A 23,548-nucleotide genomic window follows, 5' to 3' on the forward strand; every position below is an offset into this window, starting at 1 on the left:
TTTCCCAGAAAATCACATTGTAGGATTTTTAATGAATTTATTTGCAAATTATGGTGGAAAATAAGTATTTGGTCAATAACAAAAGTTTCTCAATACTTTGTTATATACCCTTTGTTGGCAATGACACAGGTCAAACGTTTTCTTTAAGTCTTCACAAGGTTTTCACACACTGTTGCTGGTATTTTGGCCCATTCCTCCATGCAGATCTCCTCTAGAGCATTGATGTTTTGGGGCTGTCGCTGGGCAACACGGACTTTCAACTCCCTCCAAAGATTTTCTATGGGGTTGAGATCTGGAGACTGGCTAGGCCACTCCAGGACCTTGAAATGCTTCTTACAAAGCCACTCCTTCGTTGCCCGGGCGGTGTGTTTGGGATCATTGTCATGCTGAAAGACCCAGCCACGTTTCATCTTCAATGCCCTTGCTGATGGAAGGAGGTTTTCACTCAAAATCTCACGATACATGGCCCCATTCATTCTTTCCTTTACACGGATCAGTCGTTCTGGTCCCTTTGCAGAAAAACAGCCCCAAAGCATGATGTTTCCACCCCCATGCTTCACAGTAGGTATGGTGTTCTTTGGATGCAACTCAGCATTCTTTGTCCTCCAAACACGACGAGTTGAGTTTTTACCAAAAAGTTATATTTTGGTTTCATCTGACCATATGACATTCTCCCAATCCTCTTCTGGATCATCCAAATGCACTCTAGCAAACTTCAGACGGGCCTGGACATGTACTGGCTTAAGCAGGGGGACACGTCTTGCACTGCAGGATTTGAGTCCCTGGCGGCGTAGTGTGTTACTGATGGTAGGCTTTGTTACTTTGGTCCCAGCTCTCTGCAGGTCATTCACTAGGTCCCCCCGTGTGGTTCTGGGATTTTTGCTCACCGTTCTTGTGATCATTTTGACCCCACGGGGTGAGATCTTGCGTGGAGCCCCAGATCGAGGGAGATTATCAGTGGTCTTGTATGTCTTCCATTTCCTAATAATTGCTCCCACAGTTGATTTCTTCAAACCAAGCTGCTTACCTATTGCAGATTCATTCTTCCCAGCCTGGTGCAGGTCTACAATTTTGTTTCTGGTGTCCTTTGACAGCTCTTTGGTCTTGGCCATAGTGGAGTTTGGAGTGTGACTGTTTGAGGTTGTGGACAGGTGTCTTTTATACTGATAACAAGTTCAAACAGGTGCCATTAATACAGGTAACTAGTGGAGGACAGAGGAGCCTCTTAAAGAAGAAGTTACAGGTCTGTGAGAGCCAGAAATCTTGCTTGTTTGTAGGTGACCAAATACTTATTTTCCACCATAATTTGCAAATAAATTCATTAAAAATCCTACAATGTGATTTTCTGGATTTAATTTTCTCATTTTGTCTGTCATAGTTGTACCTATGATGAAAATTACAGGCCTCTCTCATATTTTTAAGTGGGAGAACTTGCACAATTGGTGGCTGACTAAATACTTTTTTCCCCCACTGTATGTAAACTTCTGACCCACTGGAATAGTGATACAGTGAATTATAAGTGAAATAATATGTCTGTAAACAATTGTTGGAAAAACTACTTGTGTCATGCACAAAGTAGATGTCTTAACAGACTTGCCAAAACTATAGTTTGTTAACAAGACATTTGTGGGATGGTTGAAAAACGAGTTTAAATGACTCCAACCTAAGTGAATGTAAACTTCCGACTTCAACTGTATCTACTACTCTCACCACTCCTCCCCCTTGACCCCTCTTCCTCTACTTTCTTCAAATACAAATATTTACACATGTTAAGTTTGCTGAAAATAAACACAGTTGACAGTGAAAGGATGTTTCTTTTTTTGCTGAGTTTATATATATAAATAAAACAATGAGAAAGGTGACATGGCCGGTGGCCCATGGGCCTTTATTAAATATTTTGCCCAATTTCTCTGTTATACTAATCTATAATGAGCCTTTGGCTGATCAGTAGGCAATGGCCGGCCCCCCTACCAGGATGGGCCGGCCCAGTTTTCTGATAGGCTGAGCTAAGGTCACGCAAACATACATTCAAAGTCAAAATTCATAATCACTGGATTAGGATGCATATCAAAATATCATGAACTCATACATTCCTGCTTGGATGTGTTATGTAGGAGTTCATGATACTTTGATATGCATCCTGATACAGTGAATGTCATGAATTTTGGGTTGACAATTTGACTATAGTTGCTATATTTTACTGTCAAAATTAAGGTGACCAGATTTTGGAAAGGAATATTGGGGAAATGTAAAAAACATGTGCACTATGAATGACTTTATTAGGTGATAACTCATGATTTGGGTTGTTTTGGGTTCGACCGTATCATGGGCTGGTGCTACCAACTGGAACAGTTAATGACACCAGGGGGAAATTGTTGCCAGCACGCGCAGTGATGTGGGCTGGTGTGGAAAAAATGCCAGGCCCGAATTCTTGTCCCAGTCCGCCCCTGAAAAAACCCATCCCACTCCTTCAGTCACATTCATGTCACATCCCAACTAAACAGGCTCGGAGGCCTGTGAGGGCAGACCATCCTTTAAAATGATTTTTTGCAATGCCTCGGCTGTAAACAAAAGTATGGATGAAGTTAATTTCTTCACTCGATCTACCACACGGGTCAGTCAATCTGCACCAACAACTCCATCTACTTCCTCAGGTATTAAATCTGCACGTACTTTATGCGCCACCCCAGATATAACCTCCTTGATAGCCGCTCTGCTTTGAAGATCCATATACAAAACATTCCACTCATATCTTCTTGAGGCACAATGCACGCTTCTTCTGCTTCGTTGACACAAAAAAAAGCTATATAAGCCCACTTCTTGTGACCCTTACTGACGCCACTTCACCCAACGCCTCATGCATGACATTTATCGAGACTTCAAACGGATCTCCCAGGTTACATTGGTCCAAAACCCTCACTCCGACTAAAAACGAGTCTAGGGGTTTCCTATTTCCACCACCACTTTACTTCTCATTTCCTTCCTTTTTCGCCAGTGTAACCCACTCATGACACAGATTTGATAAAACATTTTACATAAAGGAACAGGTGTCACCTGATTATGCCAAATAATGTCGGGGGGGAAGGGGGTGTTATAAAGGTGTTATAAAAAAGAGGGATATTATATTTGTTATGAATAGAACATAGCCAAAACCAAATTCAGAGGGGAAATATGATGTTACACTTCAATGACAGTGTTTCAGCTATGGGTAAATCCATTTGAATTCAAATCACTTTTTGATGGCACCCCTTTTGATTTGAACAAAACCCATTGTAGAAGTGCTCAGAAAGTAACTGTTTGGACCTGAATACCAAAACATTCAAGAGATAAAAGGTGAGACATCCATGTCTTCATCACTGGAAATTGGATTGATATTTAAAAGCGTACAAACTGGGTTGTCAAACTATTTTATTGCTGGAGATTTATTTTATTTAAAAGAAAAGAAAATAAAGTCAAAAAAGAAAATGTAACGTCAATTATCTAAAAACCTGTAAAATGAGAATTATTTTCATATTCGCATATGTTGTACCCTATTTTAAATCATCTAAGGTTTTTGTGTTGTGCCCGCCATCAGTTGAGACACAACACGCTCTTGAATACATGGTTGGTGTCATGTTTTGGCTGATAAATGTACTAACATTTTAAATTTCAAAATGGTACCACAAAGATGGTTAGAGGTCCACACATCCGAGAATGTTGACTTGAATGGGAATTAGCTGTTGTTTTAAATTATACTGTAAGCTATATAAATAAATAGTCGCACACTCTAAATTATACTGCCAATCCTCCATAGGAAACCTATTGAAAAATAGAGAATAGATATGACCATTTATGTTGACATTAAACGGTGGGTGGACGAAGGTCATCTTTGTGATAGTAATTAAAAGTAAATATGTCAATTCAATAAAAATGTAAATGGTGTACCAGCTAAATTGCAGTAGTCTGAAGGGATAGGTCCATTCTATAAATTATATTTATATGATTGAAATGACACCCACCCTGTATTCAAGAGCATGTTGTGTTTCAACTGATGGCGGGCACAACACAAAAAAACTCAGATAATGTGAACTAGGATCGAAGCTGCAACATCGGAATTTACGTGTCACTTTCTGACAACTTCTTCCATGGGCAAACGTGCATGGAACGTTTTGTTTAAAATCATAAAGGATGCTGTCAAAAAGTGAGTGAATTCAAATGGATTGACTATGCCAGCACACCAAACAACAAGTCTGTATCATGTGAGAATGTGAGCGTACTTGAAAAAGAAAAGGAAAGCCGCACACTCTAGGAGCTCAGATGCAATAATTTAATAACCTAATAACCAACGTCAGCTTTTCTGTCGAAACGTTGGTTATTAGGTTATTAAATTATTGCATCTGAGCTTCTAGAGTGTGCGGCTCTCCTTTTATTTTTCAAGTGTTCTACTGCGCTAGCCAGCACCTCGCCTAAACAGGTGTGCGTTTCTTTCGCCTCCAAATTAGAGCGTACCCAGATGCTCAACTGAGGGACTTTGTAATAAATAAATAAAACTCTCTCTAAGACACTTCACATTATAGGTATAATATGTCAGCAATACTAAAGAATGGTTCCCAGATATCCCCATACATCTCAAGCCACACTGCTAAGATTTCTCCCCGTTGTGGACACTCCTATGTTTGATAAGGTTACTCTGGAAGGAGAAGCTCTTGTAACATAGTTTGCACTTGAAGGGTCTCTCGTTGGTGTGAACGGTCTGGTGCTGCTTGATATATTTCGTCTTAGCGAAGCGCTTCCCACACGTAGGGCAGGCATATGGCTTGTCGGCGTCCGTCCTAATGCTCGGCCTCCCACGTTGTGACCCAATGACACCAGAGGAGGTAGAAGCAGGAGCCACCACCCTCAGGTGGTTAGTCTTTGTGCTCCCTCCTTGACCTCTAGCCATTGTTTGGGTGTTGTTGGGATTGTGTGCTGTGTTATAGGCTAGGTACCTCTCGTGGTGAACGCCCATCCCGGCCCTGTCTGTATTTGTGGGATAACTATGAGGTAACTGTGGAAGGCTAGACCCAGGCCTTCTATGAACCCAGTCACTAGTCATTAGACGAGACCCTGAAGGAGAAGGCAGACTTCCTGATAGACTACCACCAGGGGGGTCTCCCACCACTCTCTGTGAAGGCTGAAGCGCAGGGTGACCTGCTCTGTTCATCATGGAGACTGTGGTGCTTGTATCATAGGAACAGGAGGGTCTATCTCTATCAGCCCCAGGTCCTGCTTCATCCCTGCACTGAGACTGTGAAGAGAAGAGTGTGGGCTGCAGACTGGATCCCTGACTGGAGCCTCTGTCTCTCTGATGACCACCAGGACTGAGGTTGTTCAGTCCACCTGTCCACTGGTTGTGTTCTGTGTGGTGCTGGTGGTGGTGGTGGAGTCTCTGTCCCTCGTGGTTGGGTCCTGGTTCTGACTCGTGAAGGAAGCGCAACGGCTCCTGCTCCAGGGTTCTGATCTGGTGCCAGGGTTTGTGACCCGCCACCTCAGAGGTCCAGTCTCTCCCGCCAGCAACACCGGATTTCAGCAGGTCCTCATGGACTGCACACTTCAAAACAACGATTGTACAGAAAAGCATAAAGTTAATATAAGAAACTCTTTGCTGTGCACACAGAAACATGACATAAAATGTTAACCACAGTCAAGCCTCTAACACTGTGATTCAAGCACCTAACAATATGGAGCCATTGGAGTTTATTATAAAAAATGTCCTTATGTGTTGATTAAATTATTTAATATAATGTTTTGGTTTGACTGAGATAAGGGAAGTCAGTCAGCACCGAGTTGATTTTGTGTTTAATTTAAACAAAATGGTCATACACTCACATAACGTGAAGTACAGTACTTTTATTGCACAAAACGATATGTGACAAATACAATAACTTTTCTCACTATGGTAACACTTTACCTTTTCTTTAAAAATATGGTACCCTCGCTTTGACAAAATGAATTTTTAAATATTTTAGAAAAGGTTCAACATTACACACAGCTTCACTACTTCCTGTCAAGTAAACATGAATTAAGGCACTATAACTTCCTCCATTATAAAACACCAGCATCAAACAACAGGACAAGGTTGTCACTTTTCATCAGTGAAGCATTTCTACAGACACCATTACACCAACCATCACCATATCATCTACTCTGCTTCATCATACTCATTCTTTCCTCAGTTCACCTCATTCAGTTCCCTACTACATCCGAAACCTACAGAATTAACTACAAACAAACTAACTAGTACTACATTACATGTCACTATACTCTATACATGGGCCGTGTGCATTTTCTGCTGGTGTATCCTAAAGTAGCTCCTCTCTAATAACATCTTCCCGCAGTGCGTACAGGCAAACAGCCTCTCTCCTGTGTGGACCTTCAGGTGCATCTTCAGCTGGTAAAAAACAAACAAATGGATTTCCATCCACTGACCTCCACTTTGTCGCCTCTGGTGTTGGCCTGCTCAATGATGTCGTCCCCCGGGGCCTTGGCTGCACCAGTCTGGGAATCCAAGATGACCGCCCAGTCTCCTCTGTTAGCCTCCAGCCAACCACCTGCAGGAAGAGGTTAGAAAATAGACTTTACATATGGGGGCCATACTTGTGAACTTTTGCTTAGACCATGGTTTAAACCATCGGTCTAAAATGGCTAGCTGCTAGCTTTTCTCATAGGGCAACATGGCCAAATGAGCCACAATTCTGTGGACGGCCAGCTGAGCACATAATTATATCCGGTAACAAAATAACAAATCAACCTATCAGAGACCTTAAACGGTAGAGCTGCCATCCATTCGCATTTGTTCAACAGGTAAATTTGGCCAACAGTGGCAGATTGTTAAACCATCCAACTGCTTGGTTGAATTTATTACCCATGGTCTAAGCGGAGTAGTGGCGTCATCCACTAAAGTGGTCTACGCCACATGTTGGCATATGGTGGCTGTGAGTTCAAATCCCATTCAGGCCAAGATTATTTTAAAAGAGAAAATCCTCCACTGCTGGTCGTCGAGTGAAATAGCGCAAATGTGATGAAGTAGCCGATTACCAAAATGCATATAAATCCTACAATTAAGTGTACACGTCTATGTAACTTCGCCTATATTCATTGTAGCTACAAATATTTCTGAATTAGGCCTATCCTATAGCCTGTGTTTCGGTCTGAGTGACTTCAAGTTGTGAAGCCAGAAGAAGGCTAGGCTTCACCTCAGTAGATTCCTGGAGAAGCTGCGCCCTCACTGGACACTTGGTGAACATAGCCAGACCAGTCAATTTACACTTTGTTACACATGTGTGACAAGGTAGGCTAGATAATGATTCAAAAAACGCATATCAAATTATGTAGCCCTAACCTACAAGTAAGCAAGTGTACACATCCATGCAGCCTCGTATACTAAGACATTATTAGGTCCTAGCAGTATGTTTGTGAAGAAGGCTGAAGAAAGTCTTAGGCCTAGAGCCTTATGAAATAAATTCTTAATCTTCATTTTTAAGGTGATGACTGCATTTTCTTCTAAATACAATACCACAATGAATGTCCACATGTCAAAAGAAAAATTATGACCCCACTGGGGATATGAATTTAAGTCGCAAGTGATGAAAAGTGTCAGGAACTAAGCGTCTTACACTGTCAGCTAATTGTCCAGACCCATTTTTGCATGTGATGCAATTAATTTCTGTATCAGAATGTGCGGGTGGACTCCTGGTAAGGATGCACCTCAAAAAGCACAAGAAAGAGGATTTCGACACCCACCACCTCAGATTGTTCTGAAATTGTTTCTGTTGTTCGAAACAGATAAGATTAGCATTCCTGCAACATTATTTTGTTGAAATATAATTTCATCTCTGAGAAATTAAGCTAATTGATAGCACCAAAATTGGCCCTTTTAATTTATAGGATTCATATAATGTTCAATGAATATAGTCCATAACATCCTATTTGGACCACATTTTTTACTAACAATGAATTAGAAATGAGGAATCCAGAGAAATTGTCAACCAACAACGAGTATATAGTTCTCTATGTCTGATATATAGTATGGCGCTGCGGCTCGGAGTATTGTTTCTTCATCCTATGTAATGTATTCCCAGAGAATTTGGTGATGTATTTTTTTTTTCCTGTTCAGAGAAATGTGTCTTTTAAGTTGTTAGGTTTATGTCCCATCCTACATCCTGATATTACCAGGTTCTGACCACTAGATGGTGCTGTTCCAAGTTATTTATTTTTTAAAGAATCCCCACCCCTCAATGTTTAAGGGATAGTTCACCCAAATTACTAAATTAGATATTGGTTTCCTTTCCCTGTAAGCAGTGTATGGAAAAGGTATGACAGCAATCCATGCGTTGCTTTTGTTCCCCACTGTTTCAAATGCTAACTTTTTAGCATTTGTAGCACAAATCCAATGCAAGTCAATGGTACCTATATTAGCATTTTCATGCTTCATGTCCAAATCATCCTGAAGTATCTAAAAATGTATTGTGTAACTCGATGATGTTACTTATAGATGATTTGGATATGCAATGAATAATTTCTCTGAACAGGGGAAAGAAACCATCACCAAATTCGCTAAGAATACATTACATAGGATGAAGAAACAATACTCCGAGCCGCAGCTCCATACTAGTTAGACATTGAGAACTGATACTGTATACTCGTTGTTAAGGTGGGATTGGCGTGGGGGGTCCATGGGTGGCTTGACCATTTATTTAGATTCCTCATGTCTTACTCATTGTTAGAAAAATGTTTGGTCCAAATCGGATGTTGGGTACTATATTTATTGGATATTATATGAATCCTATTTTTCCCTTACCTTGCGCCCCCATCTTTAGTCCACTCAGCAGATCAATGCTCTCTGGTCCGTCTTCTATTGTCTCCTCTTTGACTAGCAGCAGATCAGGCTTCCCATCCTCCATGTCTACTGACTGTAAGAGATACAGAGTAAGAGGATATGAGCACCCTGCTATGGAGCATCTTCTGATTGGGCAATAAGGTATTGCTATGATTACTATTCAAACATTTTAGTTGATTTGATACTATGCAAACATGTTAGATTAGATTATTTGTCACGCTTTCATGGTTTGATCATTCAAAGACATGGGCCGTGTCCGAAATACCCATACATGTGTCCTAAATTATTATTATTATTAAATAGTAGGCTGTTTAGTATGCGAAATAAATAATGTTTAATAGTATGCAACGTTTCGAAATTCTAGTATACCTTAAATGCCCGGATGTTATACTCTTTTCGGCTGACAACAGCTGATCAAACAGATATGGGGATGCTCAACCAAAATCAACTAATAACAGGAAACAACGCAGGCAAAACTGAACTTCTGCTCTGAGAGGCTCTCTGGATACAGGCCCTGACATAATACCATTCAGACAGTAGTTCACAGTGGGCTCACCTCAGTGAGACTGTGTGTAGTCCTGTGCTGCTCAGCTGGTTCCTCTGTGGGTTCAGGAGGAGTTGTAGTCTGGTTGTCCTCCATGACCATGGTCCCCTCAGGGTTCCCCAGACCCTCCTCACACCCCTCCTCCTTCACCAGCAGCACCTCTGGACCCTCCTCCTCCTGGAAGAGACAGGTGATACAGATTACACAGACATACACTCCCTCAGGTACGTACACACAGATAATAAACACACTTTCAACATGGAGTGTTTACCCATCCCCACTACGTTTGAGTCCTATACTGTAGTTACAGAATGACCTCATATAAGTCAGCTATGATAAGTCAAAAGTCATCATCAGACAAACCCGACTAAACTATTTTGACGTGTACAGTAGTTTATTATTTTTTTTCCCTACCAACCCTCCCCTAATTGGTGTAAACTAATGGACAACTTCCAGTTCATACAGCCTATATCAATTTTTACGGACACAGTATATTTTACAATTACTTCTCTTTTCCCTTTCTTTTTTCCTCCCAGCTTTCAACTTATTCCACATTTAGTTGTGTTACAGCCTGAATTAAAAATGAATTCGATTTTTTTCTCACCCATCTACTCACCCAATACCCTATAATGACAAAGTGAAAACATATTTTTAGAAATTTTAGCAAATGTATTGAAAATGAAATACAGAAATTTAATTTACATTAGTATTCACACCCAGCCTTCAGCTACCCTCAAGCCCTCCCATCTATCTCTGAAGACCATCCAGTTTTGATTTCGAATTGCCATATATTTCTCAACTGTGCTGTTATGTTTCACAACATTTCTGAACCTTTCTATTCTCATAGTTTCTACAGATTGTAAATTAAAGATAAACATTTTTGCTATGAGTATTATTATATTATTGATCGATTTCTTTGTATATGTCCATAAAAATTATGCTGATTCATGATTTCGACTGGCTGAGAAAAGCTGCCTGCCTGTCTGTCTCGTCCCGACAGAATTTCAATATTGAAACAATGTTGCAAATGTCAGAAAGACAGACTGCAAGTTTTATACAAATCTCCACTGTTGAAAACCAATTGCTAGTCTAAAAGAAATGGGAGATAATGTCTAGATGCTTTTTACAGTGGAGATCAAGTTTATAAATTGCCTGGTTGGGCTGATGAGACAGTGGATTGTGCAGTGTGATGGAACAGAGTAAACAGGCATTTCAACGTCATAGCTTTAGCCTGTGGTAACTTCTGAAATAGACACCGGCTGGAATGCCGTTTTAACCAACCAGCGTCCAGGATTAGACCCCCCCCCCCCCCCGTTGTATAAATTGTATATAACATTCTATTGGTGGCAAGAACTTTGTATAATAATTTAAATTTAAAAACTTGAAGTTTTGAATCCGCCATCATTTTGTGTATCAGTTCATAAACCATGTGCCATGGAATCAGTATATCAAAAATCTCTTCCCAACTATTTCGCAACCTGTAAGGCGCAGCTGTCAATTTTTTGGTCCTTAAATGAAACTGGTATACTTTTTTATTTATCACAATTTTCTTTAACCAATTTTGGATAGAGCAGACATTTCCATATATTTTTGTTAACTGCATGTGTGAAAACTCCACCAGTCCTATTTATGACATATTTTACAAATATTATACCGTTTGTATTTATTTTTCTCTAAAAAATAATGTTTTTTAAAATCAATTAGTATATTTGAGTTTAACCATAATATTTGTCCTGTCTTTTCTGGTGGATTAAACTGAAATTGTAACCAGCTTTTTAAGGCTTGTTTTAAAAATAGGGATATTTTGGAGATGATTTTTGAATAAAGGGAAAAAAGGCCATTCTTGAACACGGGGAGAACCAGTTCAGATTTAAGTATAGCTTTTGTATGACTGAAGCATTTAGTGAGAGGTCCAATACTTTAATATTTAATAATTTCTTCCCTCCGAATTCATTATATAAATAGGCCCGTTCAATTTTGTTTGGCTTGCCGTTCCAAATAAATAGGCGTTTGTTAGTGTGTGTATGTGTAGGTACAGTGTATTCGGAAAGTATTCAGACCCCTTCCCTTTTTCCACATCTTGTTACGTTACAGCCTTATTCTGTTCCTCATAAATCTACACACAATACCCCATAATGACAATGCAAAAACAGGTTTTTAGACATTTTTGCAAATGTATTCAAAATAAAACAACTGAAATACATTATTTACATGTATTCAGACCCTTTGCAATGAGACTCGAAATTGAGATGTTTCTACAACTTGATTTGAGTCCACCTGTGGTAAATTAAATAGATTGGACATGATTAGGAAAGGCACACACCTGTATATAAGGTCCCACAGTTGATGACAGTGCATGTCAGAGCAAAAATCAAGCCATGAGGTCGAAGGAATTGTCTGTCTGATTGTGTCGAGGCACAGATCTGAGGAAAGGTACCAAAATATTTCTGCAGCATTGAAGGTCCCCAAGAACACAGTGGCCTCCATAATTCTTAAACGGAAGAAGTTGGAACCACCAAGACTCTCCCTAGAGCTGTTCGCCCGGCCAAACTGAGCAATCGGGGGAGAAGGGCCTTGGTCAGGGAGGTGACCAAGAACCTGATGGTCATTCTGACAGAGCTCCAGAGTTCCTCTGTGGAGATGGAAGAACCTTCCAGAATCCCAACCATCTCTGCAGCACTCCACCAATCAGGCCTTTATGGTAGACTGGCCAGATGGAAGCCACTCCTCAGTAAAGGCACATGAACGCCCGCTTGGAGTTTGCCAAGAGGCACCTAAAGGACTCTCAGACCATGAGAAACAAGTTTCTCTGGTCTGATGAAACCAAGATTGAACGCTTTGGCCTGAATGCCAAGCGTCACGTCTGGAGGAAATCTGGCACCATCCCACGGAGAAGCATGGTGATGGCAGCATCATGCTGTGGGGATATTTTTCAGCGGCAGGAACTGGGAGACTAGTCAGGATCAAGGGAAAGATGAATGGAGCAAAGTACAGAGAGATCCTTGATGAAAACCTGCTCCAGAGTGCTCAGGACCTCAGACTGGGGCGAAGGTTCACCTTCCAACAGGACAACGACCCAAAGCACACAGCCAAGACAACGCAGGAGTGGCTTCGGGACAAGTCTCTGAATGTCCTTGAGTGGCCCAGCCAGAGCCCGGACTTGAACCCGATCGAACATCTCTGGAGAGACCTGAAAATAGCTGTGCAGCGACACTCCCCATCCAACCTGACAGAGCTTGAGAGGATCTGCAGAAAAGAATGGAAGAAACTCCCCAAATACAGGTGTGCCAAGCATACCCAAGAAGACTCAAGGCTGTAATCGCTGCAAACAGTGATTCAGCAAAGTACTGAGTAAAGGGTTTGAATACTTATGTAAATGTTACATTTCAGTTTTTTATTTGTAATACATTTGCAAAAATTTCTACAAACCTGTTTTTACTTTGTCATTATAGGAATAAGGCTGTAATGTAACAAAATTTGGAAAAAGTCAAGGGGTCTGACTACTTTCCGAATGCACTGTACAGTGGGGGAAAAAAGTATTTAGTCAGCCACCAATTGTGCAAGTTTTCCCACTTAAAAAGATGAGAGGCCTGTAATTTTCATCATAGGTACACGTCAACTATGACATACAAAATGAGAAATAAAATTCCAGAAAATCACATTGTAGGATTTTTAATGAATTTATTTGCAAATTATGGTGGAAAATAAGTATTTGGTCAATAACAAAAGTTTCTCAATACTTTGTTACATACCCTTTGTTGGCAATGACACAGGTCAAACGTTTTCTGTAAGTCTTCACAAGGTTTTCACACACTGTTGCTGGTATTTTGGCCCATTCCTCCATGCAGATCTCCTCTAGAGCAGTGATGTTTTGGGGCTGTCGCTGGGCAACACAGACTTTCAACTCCCTCCAAAGATTTTCTATGGGGTTGAGATCTGGAGACTGGCTAGGCCACTCCAGGACCTTGAAATGCTCTCTAGCAAACTTCAGATGGGCCTGGACATGTACTGGCTTAAGCAGGGGGACACGTCTGGCACTGCAGGATTTGAGTCCCTGGCGGCGTAGTGTGTTACTGATGGTAGGCTTTGTTACTTTGGTCCCAGCTCTCTGCAGGTCATTCACTAGGTCCCCCCGTGTGGTTCTGTGATTTTTCCTCACCGTTCTTGTGATCATTTTGACCCCACGGGGTGAGATCTTGCGTGGAGCCCCAGATCGAGGGAGATTATCAGTGGTCTTGTATGTCTTCCATTTCCTAATAATTGCTCCCACAGTTGAATTCTTCAAACCAAGCTGCTTACATTTACATTTACATTTTAGTCATTTAGCAGACGCTCTTATCCAGAGCGACTTACAGTTAGTGCATACATAATTTTTTTCATACTGGCCCCCGTGGGAAACGAACCCACAACCCTGGCTTTGCAAACGCCATGCTCTACCAACTGAGCTACATCCCTGCCGGCCATTCCCTCCCCTACCCTGGACAACGCTGGGCCAATTGTGCGCCGCCCCATGGGTCTCCCGGTCGCGGCCAGCTACGACAGAGCCTGGATTCGAACCAGGATCTCTAGTGGCACAGCTAGCACTGCGATGCAGTGCCTTAGACCACTGCGCCACTCGCTTACCTATTGCAGATTCAGTCTTCCCAGCCTGGTGCAGGTCTACAATTTTGTTTCTGGTGTCCTTTGACAGCTCTTTGGTCTTGGCCATAGTGGAGTTTGGAGTGTGACTGTTTGAGGTTGTGGACAGGTGTCTTTTATACTGATAACAAGTTCAAACAGGTGCCATTAATACAGGTAACGAGTGGAGGACAGAGGAGCCTCTTAAAGAAGAAGTTACAGGTCTGTGAGAGCCAGAAATCTTGCTTGTTTGTAGGTGACCAAATACTTATTTTCCACCATAATTTGCAAATAAATTCATTAAACATCCTACAATGTGATTTTCTGGAGAAAAAAAATCTCAATTTGTCTGTCATAGTTGACGTGTACCTATGATGAAAATTACAGGCCTCTCTCATCTTTTTAAGTGGGAGAACTTGCACAATTGGTGGCTGACTAAATACTTTTTTTCCCCACTGTATATTTAGTAAGTGTATATTAGTTATAAAGTTGTGTGATGTATATGGCCAAATGTGATGTCTATTAAAGGGAGTCTCAATGAAAGTCTAAGAATGAAAAGTCAAATTTGTTGTTTATTAAACATAAACAAGTTTTAAATAGAACATATAAAAACCACACATCCACATGTCTCAACTTCAAATCTGCATGAACTTGATAAACTGCATTTATTTTGTCATTAAAAGTGTCTTGGGAAAAAATAAAATAGTTGAATAGAATGAAATGGGCATTTGTGAACATTCTATAGCAAGCTTGATTCTGTTTAATTTGAGGGACCTAGGAATTTTGTTTTGAAGCTCATTTCCTGCAATTCTACTCATTACATCTTTTAGATAGGCTATTTAATTATAATAATAATGGATAAGGAAAATAAAGTCTAGACCCAATTTCCCCAAATGTTATTCCGCTACCAAATATGTTTTATTATGATAATTTATATGAACCCTCAATTTAATTATACATATACAATGTGTGACTCTCGCTATCAACTGATCGTTTCACTTTCTGTAAAAGAGAATAAGATGACTTCCCAATTTCTTTGACTCCTACACTTTAGAAGGTTATAGCTCAGCTTCTGAATGTCAGGCTTATACAGTGGGGAGAACAAGTATTTGATACACTGCCGATTTTGCAGGTTTTCCTACTTACAAAGCATGTAGAGGTCTGTAATTTTTATCATAGGTACACTTCAACTGTGAGAGACGGAATCTAAAACAAAAATCCAGAAAATCACATTGTATGATTTTTAAGTAATTAATTTGCATTTTATTGCATAACATAAATATTTGATCACCTACCAACCAGTAAGAATTCCGGCTCTCACAGACCTGTTAGTTTTTCTTTAAGAAGCCCTCCTGTTCTCCACTCATTACCTGTATTAACTGCACCTGTTTGAACTCGTTACCTGTATAAAAGACACCTGTCCACACACTCAATCAAACAGACTCCAACCTCTCCACAATGGCCACGACCAGAGAGCTGTGTAAGGACATCAGGGATAAAATTGTAGACCTGCACAAGGCTGGGATGGGCTACAGGACAATAAGCAAGCAGCTTGGTGAGAAGGCAACAACTGTTGGCGCAATTATTAGAAAATGGAAGAAGTTCAAGATGACGGTCAATCACCCTCAGTCTGGGGCTCCATGCAAGATCTCACCTTGTGGGGCATCAATGATCATGAGGAAGGTGAGGGATCAGCCCAGAACTACACGGCAGGACCTGGTCAATGACCTGAAGAGAGCTGGGACCACAGTCTCAAAGAAAACCATTAGTAACACACTACGCCGTCATGGATTAAAATCCTGCAGCGCACGCAAGGTCCCCCTGCTCAAGCCAGCGCATGTCCAGGCCCGTCTGAAGTTTACCAATGACCATCTGGATGATCCAGAGGAGGAATGGGAGAAGGTCATGTGGTCTGATGAGACAAAAATAGAGCTTTTTGGTCTAAACTCCACTCGCCGTGTTTGGAGGAAGTAGAAGGATGAGTACAACCCCAAGAACACCATCCCAACCGTGAAGCATGGAGGTGGAAACATCATTCTTTGGGAATGCTTTTCTGCAAAGGGGACAGGACAACAGCACCGTATTGAGGGGAGGATGGATGGGGCCATATATCGCGACATCTTGGCCAACAACCTCCTTCCCTCAGTAAGAGCATTGAAGATGGGTCGTGGCTGGGTCTTCCGGCATGACAACGACCCGAAACACACAGCCAGGGCAACTAAGGAGTGGCTCCGTAAGAAGTGTATCAAATACTTGTTCTCCCCACTGTATATGCCTTATATATCCCACAATGTCTGGGCCTTGCACTTCAACGCTCTTAGTTGTTGCGTAAATTGACCAACTACTGCTGTTTACTTTGTGCATCTACGTAATCTCACTGAGTCTACCTTTAATGCAGGGTTTTACGTTAACGTCAGAAGCTATCGAGTGGAAGGGTTACTTTCTATTTTATAGAGCGGAATGGTTTTTCTGCTGGTGTATCCTGAGGTATCTCCTCTCTGAGAACCTCTTCCCACAGTGCGTACAGGCGAATGGCCTTTCTCCCGTGTGGACCTTCATGTGCATCTTCAGCTGGTGCTGACGGGAGAACCTCTTCTCACACTGGGGGCAGCTGTAGGGTTTCTCCCCTGTGTGGACCCTCTGGTGCCTCTTCAGCGTGCCAGCCTCAGCGAAACACATGTGACACTGGGTACAGCTGAAGGGTTTCACCCCTGTGTGGACCCTCTGGTGGATCTCCACCTTCTGGGGGCAGCTGAAGCCTTTGTTACAGAACATGCAGAGGAACCGCTTCTCTTTACTATTGCCTGATGTAGCTCCCCCTCTCCGAGCCTGGGGTCTAGCCCTGTCGTTTGAGTTCAATACCTGATCGAAAAGGACGCGGCCGTGTGAATCGGAAGGCCCCATCGACGTGGACACTGGGTTGTGATCCCTGAACGCGTGTAAAGGGGAGTGGGTCGCAACATTTTGATTTGTCTCTATGATTTCCCCGTAATCTAACAAATCTCTGCCCTGTGAGTGTCCATCTCCTAGGTGACTATCTGGATTCCATTCGTCGCCCTCCAATTTCACAGTCACTTCATCTACAGCCAGAACCTCCCCTTTCTTATCTAGGCACCCTTCAGAGTATACACTACTACTGTACTGGTTCCAGTCCCCTCTAGACAGATCAGTCTGTGTCTCTAAACCCAAGGGCATGTTGCCAGGGTCCATCTCTGTTGTGTAAGAACAAGAAGGATCATCACCACCAGTTTCTAACGCTTCACCATCCCCACAGGAATTAACCGTCCTCTGGCTCTGGTGAAATACCGGTAAATACTCTGAGCCGGGAGCAGGAGGACAGCCGAGTGGCCCCAGCCTCTTTGGATCTGATCTGTGGTCAGATCCTGTGTGTAAGAACATGTGTGTTACAGTTAAAGTCTTGGTGCCTGTCTTTGACTTGAGGACGGCGTTCGGCGTTCCACTGACCTCCGTGATACTGCATCGGGTCCTGGGCTGCGCTGGGGCAGTGGTGGGGTCCTCCATAGCTACAGGGGGCGCTCCAGCCAGTCCAGTCTGGATGTCACGGCTGTGCCGTGGGTCCTCCTTTCCTTCAGACCTCTCCAGCTTGACCTCAGGACCTGCAGCCTCTGCATCTGCAGACTGACACAAGAAGAGGGGAGGTTATTACCGGTACATTAGTAAAATTGGATAACAATATTGTAGGGAAGTCTCACAAGCTCCCCTATGGCAAGTGAATAGCTGAGGGGAGCCTTTCAGAAATAAACTGGACACATTTGATTTACAAAGTTTAAAAAAAATTATGCAACACTATTACACAAACCTCTATCACGATAATGTGCTGGGTTGAGGTTCCACTTCCCTCATCAAAAGTGATTGGTTGGTCATCTCTCCATCTATTGTGTCCTGCTGGTTTCACAAATAGGTTTTTAGGTTAGCTACTGTCTGCTCAACGGTATAGACCCCATTCTGTGTTTGCAAACATTGCTGCACCAGGGCTATGCGCAGAATTTGGTTCCAGAAGACGGGGAAGTTCTCATAGAACGTCAGCAACAACAAAAATTAAAACACATTACACATTACTTTTTGATTATAATTGGATTAAAGCTCGCATGAATGTCCTGCTAAATATAACGTTTGTGTCATCATCGCAAATCAACTGCATTATACTTTAAAATGATGGTTCTTTCGGCTAACTTTGCTACAGTCTATGTCAATGAGCGTTAGCGTTCGAACTAACTGCTGTATCCAAAATAGTTATATAAAAAAAAAAGACAACCAAATATAATCATAGTGACTGTTCAAGTAATAATCAAAACATTATACGCGTATGACAACCCAAAATTCTATGGCTCTGGTTACAACAACCTATGAATAGTTATTCGGGGCCCTGACTGACGACTGGGTGACCTGCTTTCATTCTGCAATCTGCATCCAAAAGTAGCGCGCATCTGGTTAGAATACCTGAACGACATTTTGTCTGTGCAAGATAGCTAGCAAAGTAATCAGGGAAATTACTGTATACTATCCAAAAACGGACCAAGACCCAATTCTGGGTAACACATCTGAACACATGTGCAGAGGGGAATAGGGAGACAGACCGCGCAGCCTCGGCCTTCTACAAATTGTACCTCTTGCCATTCCTCTGTATCGGTCGAGGATCTTGACACTACTAGGACGACTGGCAACTACGCGATCTCGCATTGTCCTCTCTGCGCGCTCCCGTGCCACCTTCAGTTCCAGTAGCTGTAGTTTCCTCCGCAATGACCTGTTTTCATTCTGGCTTTGAGACATTTCCAAACGAAACACTGCATAGTCGTTGTCTACGAGTTTACAAATATCTGCCACTGCTGCATTCGCTAGCACCTCCATAATGGAGGCTATTTGAGTGTGAAAAACCATACAGTTAGCCATTGTTAGCAGCTAGCTAGCGTTACCTAGATAACATATATCAATCAAGTCCTGTCTACAACGCGAATTAAAGACTACATGGGGTAAGAATGTGATGCTGTGCTGTTAAATTGTCCACATTTTGAGTTCCATTGTGTTGATAAACGTCTAAATAACAACAATAAAAAAACGCTAACGTGGAAATGTTTCTTGGTCATTGTTTACTTCCGTTTACACTGAAGAGAAAGGATGTTATTGGTAGGCGTCATAGCTCAAAGGGTTTGGCTAAATGAAGAGTATGCGCACTGTACTTTATTATAAAACAAGTTTTACCTTTATTTTAACAGGGAGCCCTGCATCTTACAATTACACAACAAATTACACCAGAAAATAAAAATATTAACAAATAAAATATGACTCATGAAAATTAATCACATTCCTCAGCAAATATGTCATCTCTCCAATAGTGTGTGATTCAGGGTGTTCCTGCATGTGGGCATTCCTGCATCTGCAGTGTTTTTCTAATAAATTATGATTATGATTTTTTCCCTTATCAATCTACACACAATACCCCATAATGACAAAACAAAAACGGGTACATTTATACAATTTAAAAAACGGAAATATCAAATTTACATAAGTATTCAGACCCTTTACTCAATACTTTGTTGAAGCACCTTTGGCAGCGATTACAGCCTCAAGTCTTCTTGGGTTTGACACTACAGGCTTGGCACACCTGTATTTGGGGAGTTTCTCCCATTCTTCTCTGCAGATCCTCTCAAGCTCTGTCAGGTTGGATGGGGAGCGTCGCTGCACAGCTATTTTCAGGTCTCTCCAGAGATGTTTGATCGGGTTCAAGTCCAGGCTCTGGCTGGGCCACTCAAGGACATTCAGAGACTTGTCCCGAAGCCACTCCTGCGTTGTCTTGGCTGTGTGCTTAGGGTCGTTGTCCTGTTGGAAGGTGAACCCTCGCCCCAGTCTGAGGTACTGAGCACTCTGGAGCAGGTTTTCATCAAGGATCTCTCTGTACTTTGCTCCGTTAATCTTTTCCTCAATCCTGACTAGTCTCCCAGTCCCTGTCACTGAACAACATCCCCACAGCATGATGCTGCCACCACCATGCTTCACCAGAGGGATGGTGCCAGGTTTCCTCCAGATGTGACGCTTGGCATTCAGGCCAAAGAGTTAAATCTTGGTTTCATCAAACCAGAGAAGCTTGTTTCTCATGGTCAGAGTCCTTTAGGTGCCTTTTGGCAAACTCCAAGCGGGCGTTCATGTGCCTTTTACTGAGGAGTGGCTTCCGTCTGGCCACTCTACCATAAAGGCCTGATTGGTGGAGTGCTGCAGAGATGGTTGTCCTTCTGGAAGGTTCTCCCATTGCCACAGAGGAACTCTCGAGCTCTGTCAGAGTGACCATCATGTTCTTGGTCACCTGCCTGACCAAGGCCTTTCTCCCCCGATTGCTCAGTTTGGCCAGGCGGCCAGTTCTAGGAAGAGTCTTGGTGGTTCCAACTTCTTCCATTTAAAGAAGAATGAAGGCTACTGTGTTCTTGGGGACCTTCAAAGCTGTCTCTGAGAATTGTCCACAGGTGAACTCCAATCAACTTGTAGAAACATCTCAAGGATGATCAATGGAAACAGGATGCACCTGAGCTCAATTCCGAGTCTCATAGCAAAGGGTCTGAATACTTATGTAAATGAGGTATTTGTTTTACATTTTTGATAAATTAGCAAAAATGTCTAAAAACCTGTTTTCACTGTCATTATGGGGTATTGTGTGTAGATTGTTGAGTTTTTGTTTTAGAATAAGGCTGTAACGTGACAAAATGTGAAAAAAGTCAAGGGTTCTGAATACTCTCCGAATGCACTGTAAGCTACCACATACAGTGCCGTCAGAAATTATTCACACCACTTGACTTTTTCCATATTTTGTTGTGTTACAAAGTGGGATTAAAATGGATTTAATTGTCTTTTTTTTGTCAACGATCTACACAAAATACTCTGTAATGTCAAAGTGCAAGAAAAAGTCCAACGTTTGTATTTTAAAAAATCATGACAAATAAAACACAAATAAAACTGTATCTTAATTAGATAAGTATTCAACCCCCTGAGTCAATACATGCTGTGAACCTTTCTGGTAAGTCTCTATGAGTTTTCCACACTTGGATTGTGCAACATTTGCCCATTATTCTTTTAAAAATTCTTCAAGCTCTATCAAATTGGTTGTTGATCATTGCTAGACAACCATTTTCAGGTCTTGCCATAGATTTTCAAACAGATTTATGTCAAAACTGTACTTTCTGAATGCGAATATAAAAAACATCGGAGTTTAGGTGTTTTTAGATAATTTACTATAAAGGTAAATAAATTACATCATTTTTTTTTTTTTTTTTTCATTTTTTTCAAGAGATGATTGAATAGTTTGACAACCCAGTTTGTAAGCTTTTAAATTATATCAATCTCAACTATTTTTTATTTTCCTGTGATGAAGACATGGATGTCTCATGGTATGGCTCAGATAGAGTTCAATGTGTCAAATCGGAGGGCCTGTTGTCTGGACCTATGGCAGTCTCTATGAGGGTGCCACAGGGTTCAATTCTTGGGCCGACTCTTTTCTCTGTGTATATCAATGATGTCGCTCTTGCTGCTGGTGATTCTCAGATCCACCTCTACGCAGACGACACAATTTTGTATACATCTGGCCCTTCATTGGACACTGTGTTAACAAACCTCCAAACGAGCTTCAATGCCATACAACACTCCTTCCGTAGCCTCCAACTGCTCTTAAACACAAGTAAATGCATGCTCTTCAAACGAACGCTGCTTGCACCCGCCCACCCGACTAGAATCACTACTCTCGGTGGGTCTGACTTAGAATATGTGGACAACTACAAATACCTAGGTGTCTGATTAGACCGTAAACTCTCCTTCCAGACTCACATTAAGCATCTCCAATCCAAAGTTAAATCTAGAATCGGCTTCCTCGTAAAACTGACTATCCTACCGATCCTTGACTTTGGCGATGTCATTTACAAAATAGCCTCCAACACTCTACTCAGCAAATTGGATGTAGTCTATCACAGTGCCATCCGTTTTGTCACCAAAGCCCCATATACTACCCACCACTGTGACCTGTACGCTCTTGTTGGCTGGTACTCACTACATATTTGTCGCCAAACCCACTGGCTCCAGGCCATCTATAAATCACTGCTAGGCAAATCCCCACCTTATCTTAGCTCATTGGTCACCATATCAACACCCACCCGTAGTATGCGCTCCAGCAGGTATATCTCACTGGTCATCCCCAAAGCCAACACCTTTGGCCGCCATTCCTTCCAGTTCTCTGCTGCCAATGACTGGAACGAACTGCAAAAATCTCTGAAGCTGGAGACTCTTATCTCCCTCACTAACTTTAAGCATCAGTTGTCAGAGCACCTTACCGACCACTGCACCTGTACACAGCCCATCTGAAATTAGCCCACCCAACTACCTCATCCCCATATTGTTATTTATTTAGCTCATTTGCACCCCAGTATCTCTATTTGCACATCATCTCTTGCACATCTATCATTCCAGTGTTAATACTAATTGTAATTATTTTGCACTATGGCCTATTTATTGCCTTACCTCCATAACTTGCTACATTTGCACACACTGTTTATATATTTTCTGTTGTATTTTTGACTTTATGTTTTGTTTTACCCCATATGTAACTCTGTGTTGTTGTTTTTATCGCACTGCTTTGCTTTATCTTGGCCAGGTCGCAGTTGTAAATGAGAACATGTTCTCAACTGGCTTACCTGGTTAAAAAAAGGTTAAATAAATAAATAAAATAAATGGTGGGGTATGCAAAACTTTGAGCACCTTTATCTCAAATCAAATCACATTTTATTCATCACATGCTTTGTAAACAACAGGTGTCGACTAACAGTGAAATACTTACCTACGGGCCCTTCCCAACAATACAGAGAGAAATAGACAAGGAATAGAAAGGTAAAACACGTAATATAAAAAATAATAATAGATACACAATGAGTAACGATAACTTGGCTATATACACAGGTACCAGTACCAAACCAATGTGCAGGGTTACGAGGTAATTGAGGTAGATATGTACATATAAGTAGGAATAAAGTGACAGATAGTAAACAGTAGCAGCAGCGTAAGTGATGAGTTAGTGCAGAAAAGAGCCAACGCAGATAATTAAATAGTGGTCCTCTGTAGCTCAGCTGGTAGAGCACAGCGCTTGTAACGCCAGGGTAGTGGGTTCGATCCCCGGGACCACCCATACACAAAAATGTATGCACGCATGACTGTAAGTCGCTTTGGATAAAAGCGTCTGCTAAATGGCATATTATTATATTATATTATTAACCAAATAGCTACCCGGACTAACTATTTAGCAGTGGTGGTGGTAGAAGCTGTTCAGGGTCCTGTTGGTTCCAGACTTGGTGCATCGGTACCGCTTGCCATGCCGTTGCAGAGAGAACCGTCTGTGACTTGGTTGACTGCAGTCTATTAAAAAATGTTGTGCCTTCCTCTGACACCGCCTGGTATAGAGCTCCTGGTTGGCAGGGAGCTCGGTTCCAGTGATGTACTGGGCCGTACGCACTACCCTCTGTAGCGCCTTGTGGTCGGATGCC

At 41.8% G+C, this 23,548-nt stretch overlaps 2 protein-coding genes across 4 annotated transcripts; both read right to left on the bottom strand.

Annotated features, from left to right (window-relative positions):
- Nucleotides 1-4,560: 4,560 nt before the first annotated feature.
- On the bottom strand, nucleotides 4,561-6,575 carry LOC311110355 (uncharacterized protein). Its single transcript, XM_084188900.1, has 2 exons — nucleotides 6,448-6,575; nucleotides 4,561-5,569 (listed from the first exon to the last, which is right to left on the bottom strand). The coding sequence occupies exon 2, from the start codon at nucleotides 5,183-5,185 to the stop codon at nucleotides 4,622-4,624; it is 564 nt and encodes a 187-aa protein (XP_084045026.1). The 5' UTR covers nucleotides 5,186-5,569; nucleotides 6,448-6,575; the 3' UTR covers nucleotides 4,561-4,621.
- LOC311110353 (uncharacterized protein) lies at nucleotides 5,850-19,143 on the bottom strand. 3 transcript variants are annotated; one of them, XM_084188898.1, is made up of 6 exons: nucleotides 18,647-19,143; nucleotides 17,839-17,921; nucleotides 17,484-17,657; nucleotides 9,414-9,578; nucleotides 8,819-8,930; nucleotides 5,850-6,569 (listed from the first exon to the last, which is right to left on the bottom strand). In XM_084188898.1, the coding sequence occupies exons 1-6, from the start codon at nucleotides 18,927-18,929 to the stop codon at nucleotides 6,406-6,408; spliced, it is 981 nt and encodes a 326-aa protein (XP_084045024.1). In that variant the 5' UTR covers nucleotides 18,930-19,143; the 3' UTR covers nucleotides 5,850-6,405. The 3 variants fall into 3 exon arrangements, with proteins under 3 accessions (XP_084045024.1, XP_084045023.1, XP_084045022.1); XM_084188897.1 differs by lacking the exons at nucleotides 5,850-6,569; nucleotides 8,819-8,930; nucleotides 9,414-9,578 and having other exon boundaries at nucleotides 16,374-17,657; nucleotides 18,647-19,008; XM_084188896.1 differs by lacking the exons at nucleotides 5,850-6,569; nucleotides 8,819-8,930; nucleotides 9,414-9,578 and having other exon boundaries at nucleotides 16,374-17,657; nucleotides 17,839-17,924; nucleotides 18,647-19,008.
- Nucleotides 19,144-23,548: the final 4,405 nt, after the last annotated feature.

The sequence above is a fragment of the Coregonus lavaretus genome (genome assembly GCF_964263955.1).
Source record: "Coregonus lavaretus genome assembly, contig: SUPER_35_unloc_3, whole genome shotgun sequence".
Taxonomy (NCBI): Eukaryota; Metazoa; Chordata; class Actinopteri; order Salmoniformes; family Salmonidae; genus Coregonus; species Coregonus lavaretus.

Excerpts from the sequence above, each read along its gene's own strand:
- LOC311110355 (XM_084188900.1), bottom strand. The coding sequence starts at position 5,185 with ATGATGAACAGAGCAGGTCACCCTGCGCTTCAGCCTTCACAGAGAGTG.
- LOC311110353 (XM_084188896.1), bottom strand. The coding sequence starts at position 18,929 with ATGGCTAACTGTATGGTTTTTCACACTCAAATAGCCTCCATTATGGAG. Across the intron at positions 17,925-18,646 it reads ATACAGAGGAATGGCAAGAG|CAGGACACAATAGATGGAGA; the intron begins GTACAATTTGTA and ends TTGTGAAACCAG. Across the intron at positions 17,658-17,838 it reads AGCACATTATCGTGATAGAG|TCTGCAGATGCAGAGGCTGC; the intron begins GTTTGTGTAATA and ends TTCTTGTGTCAG.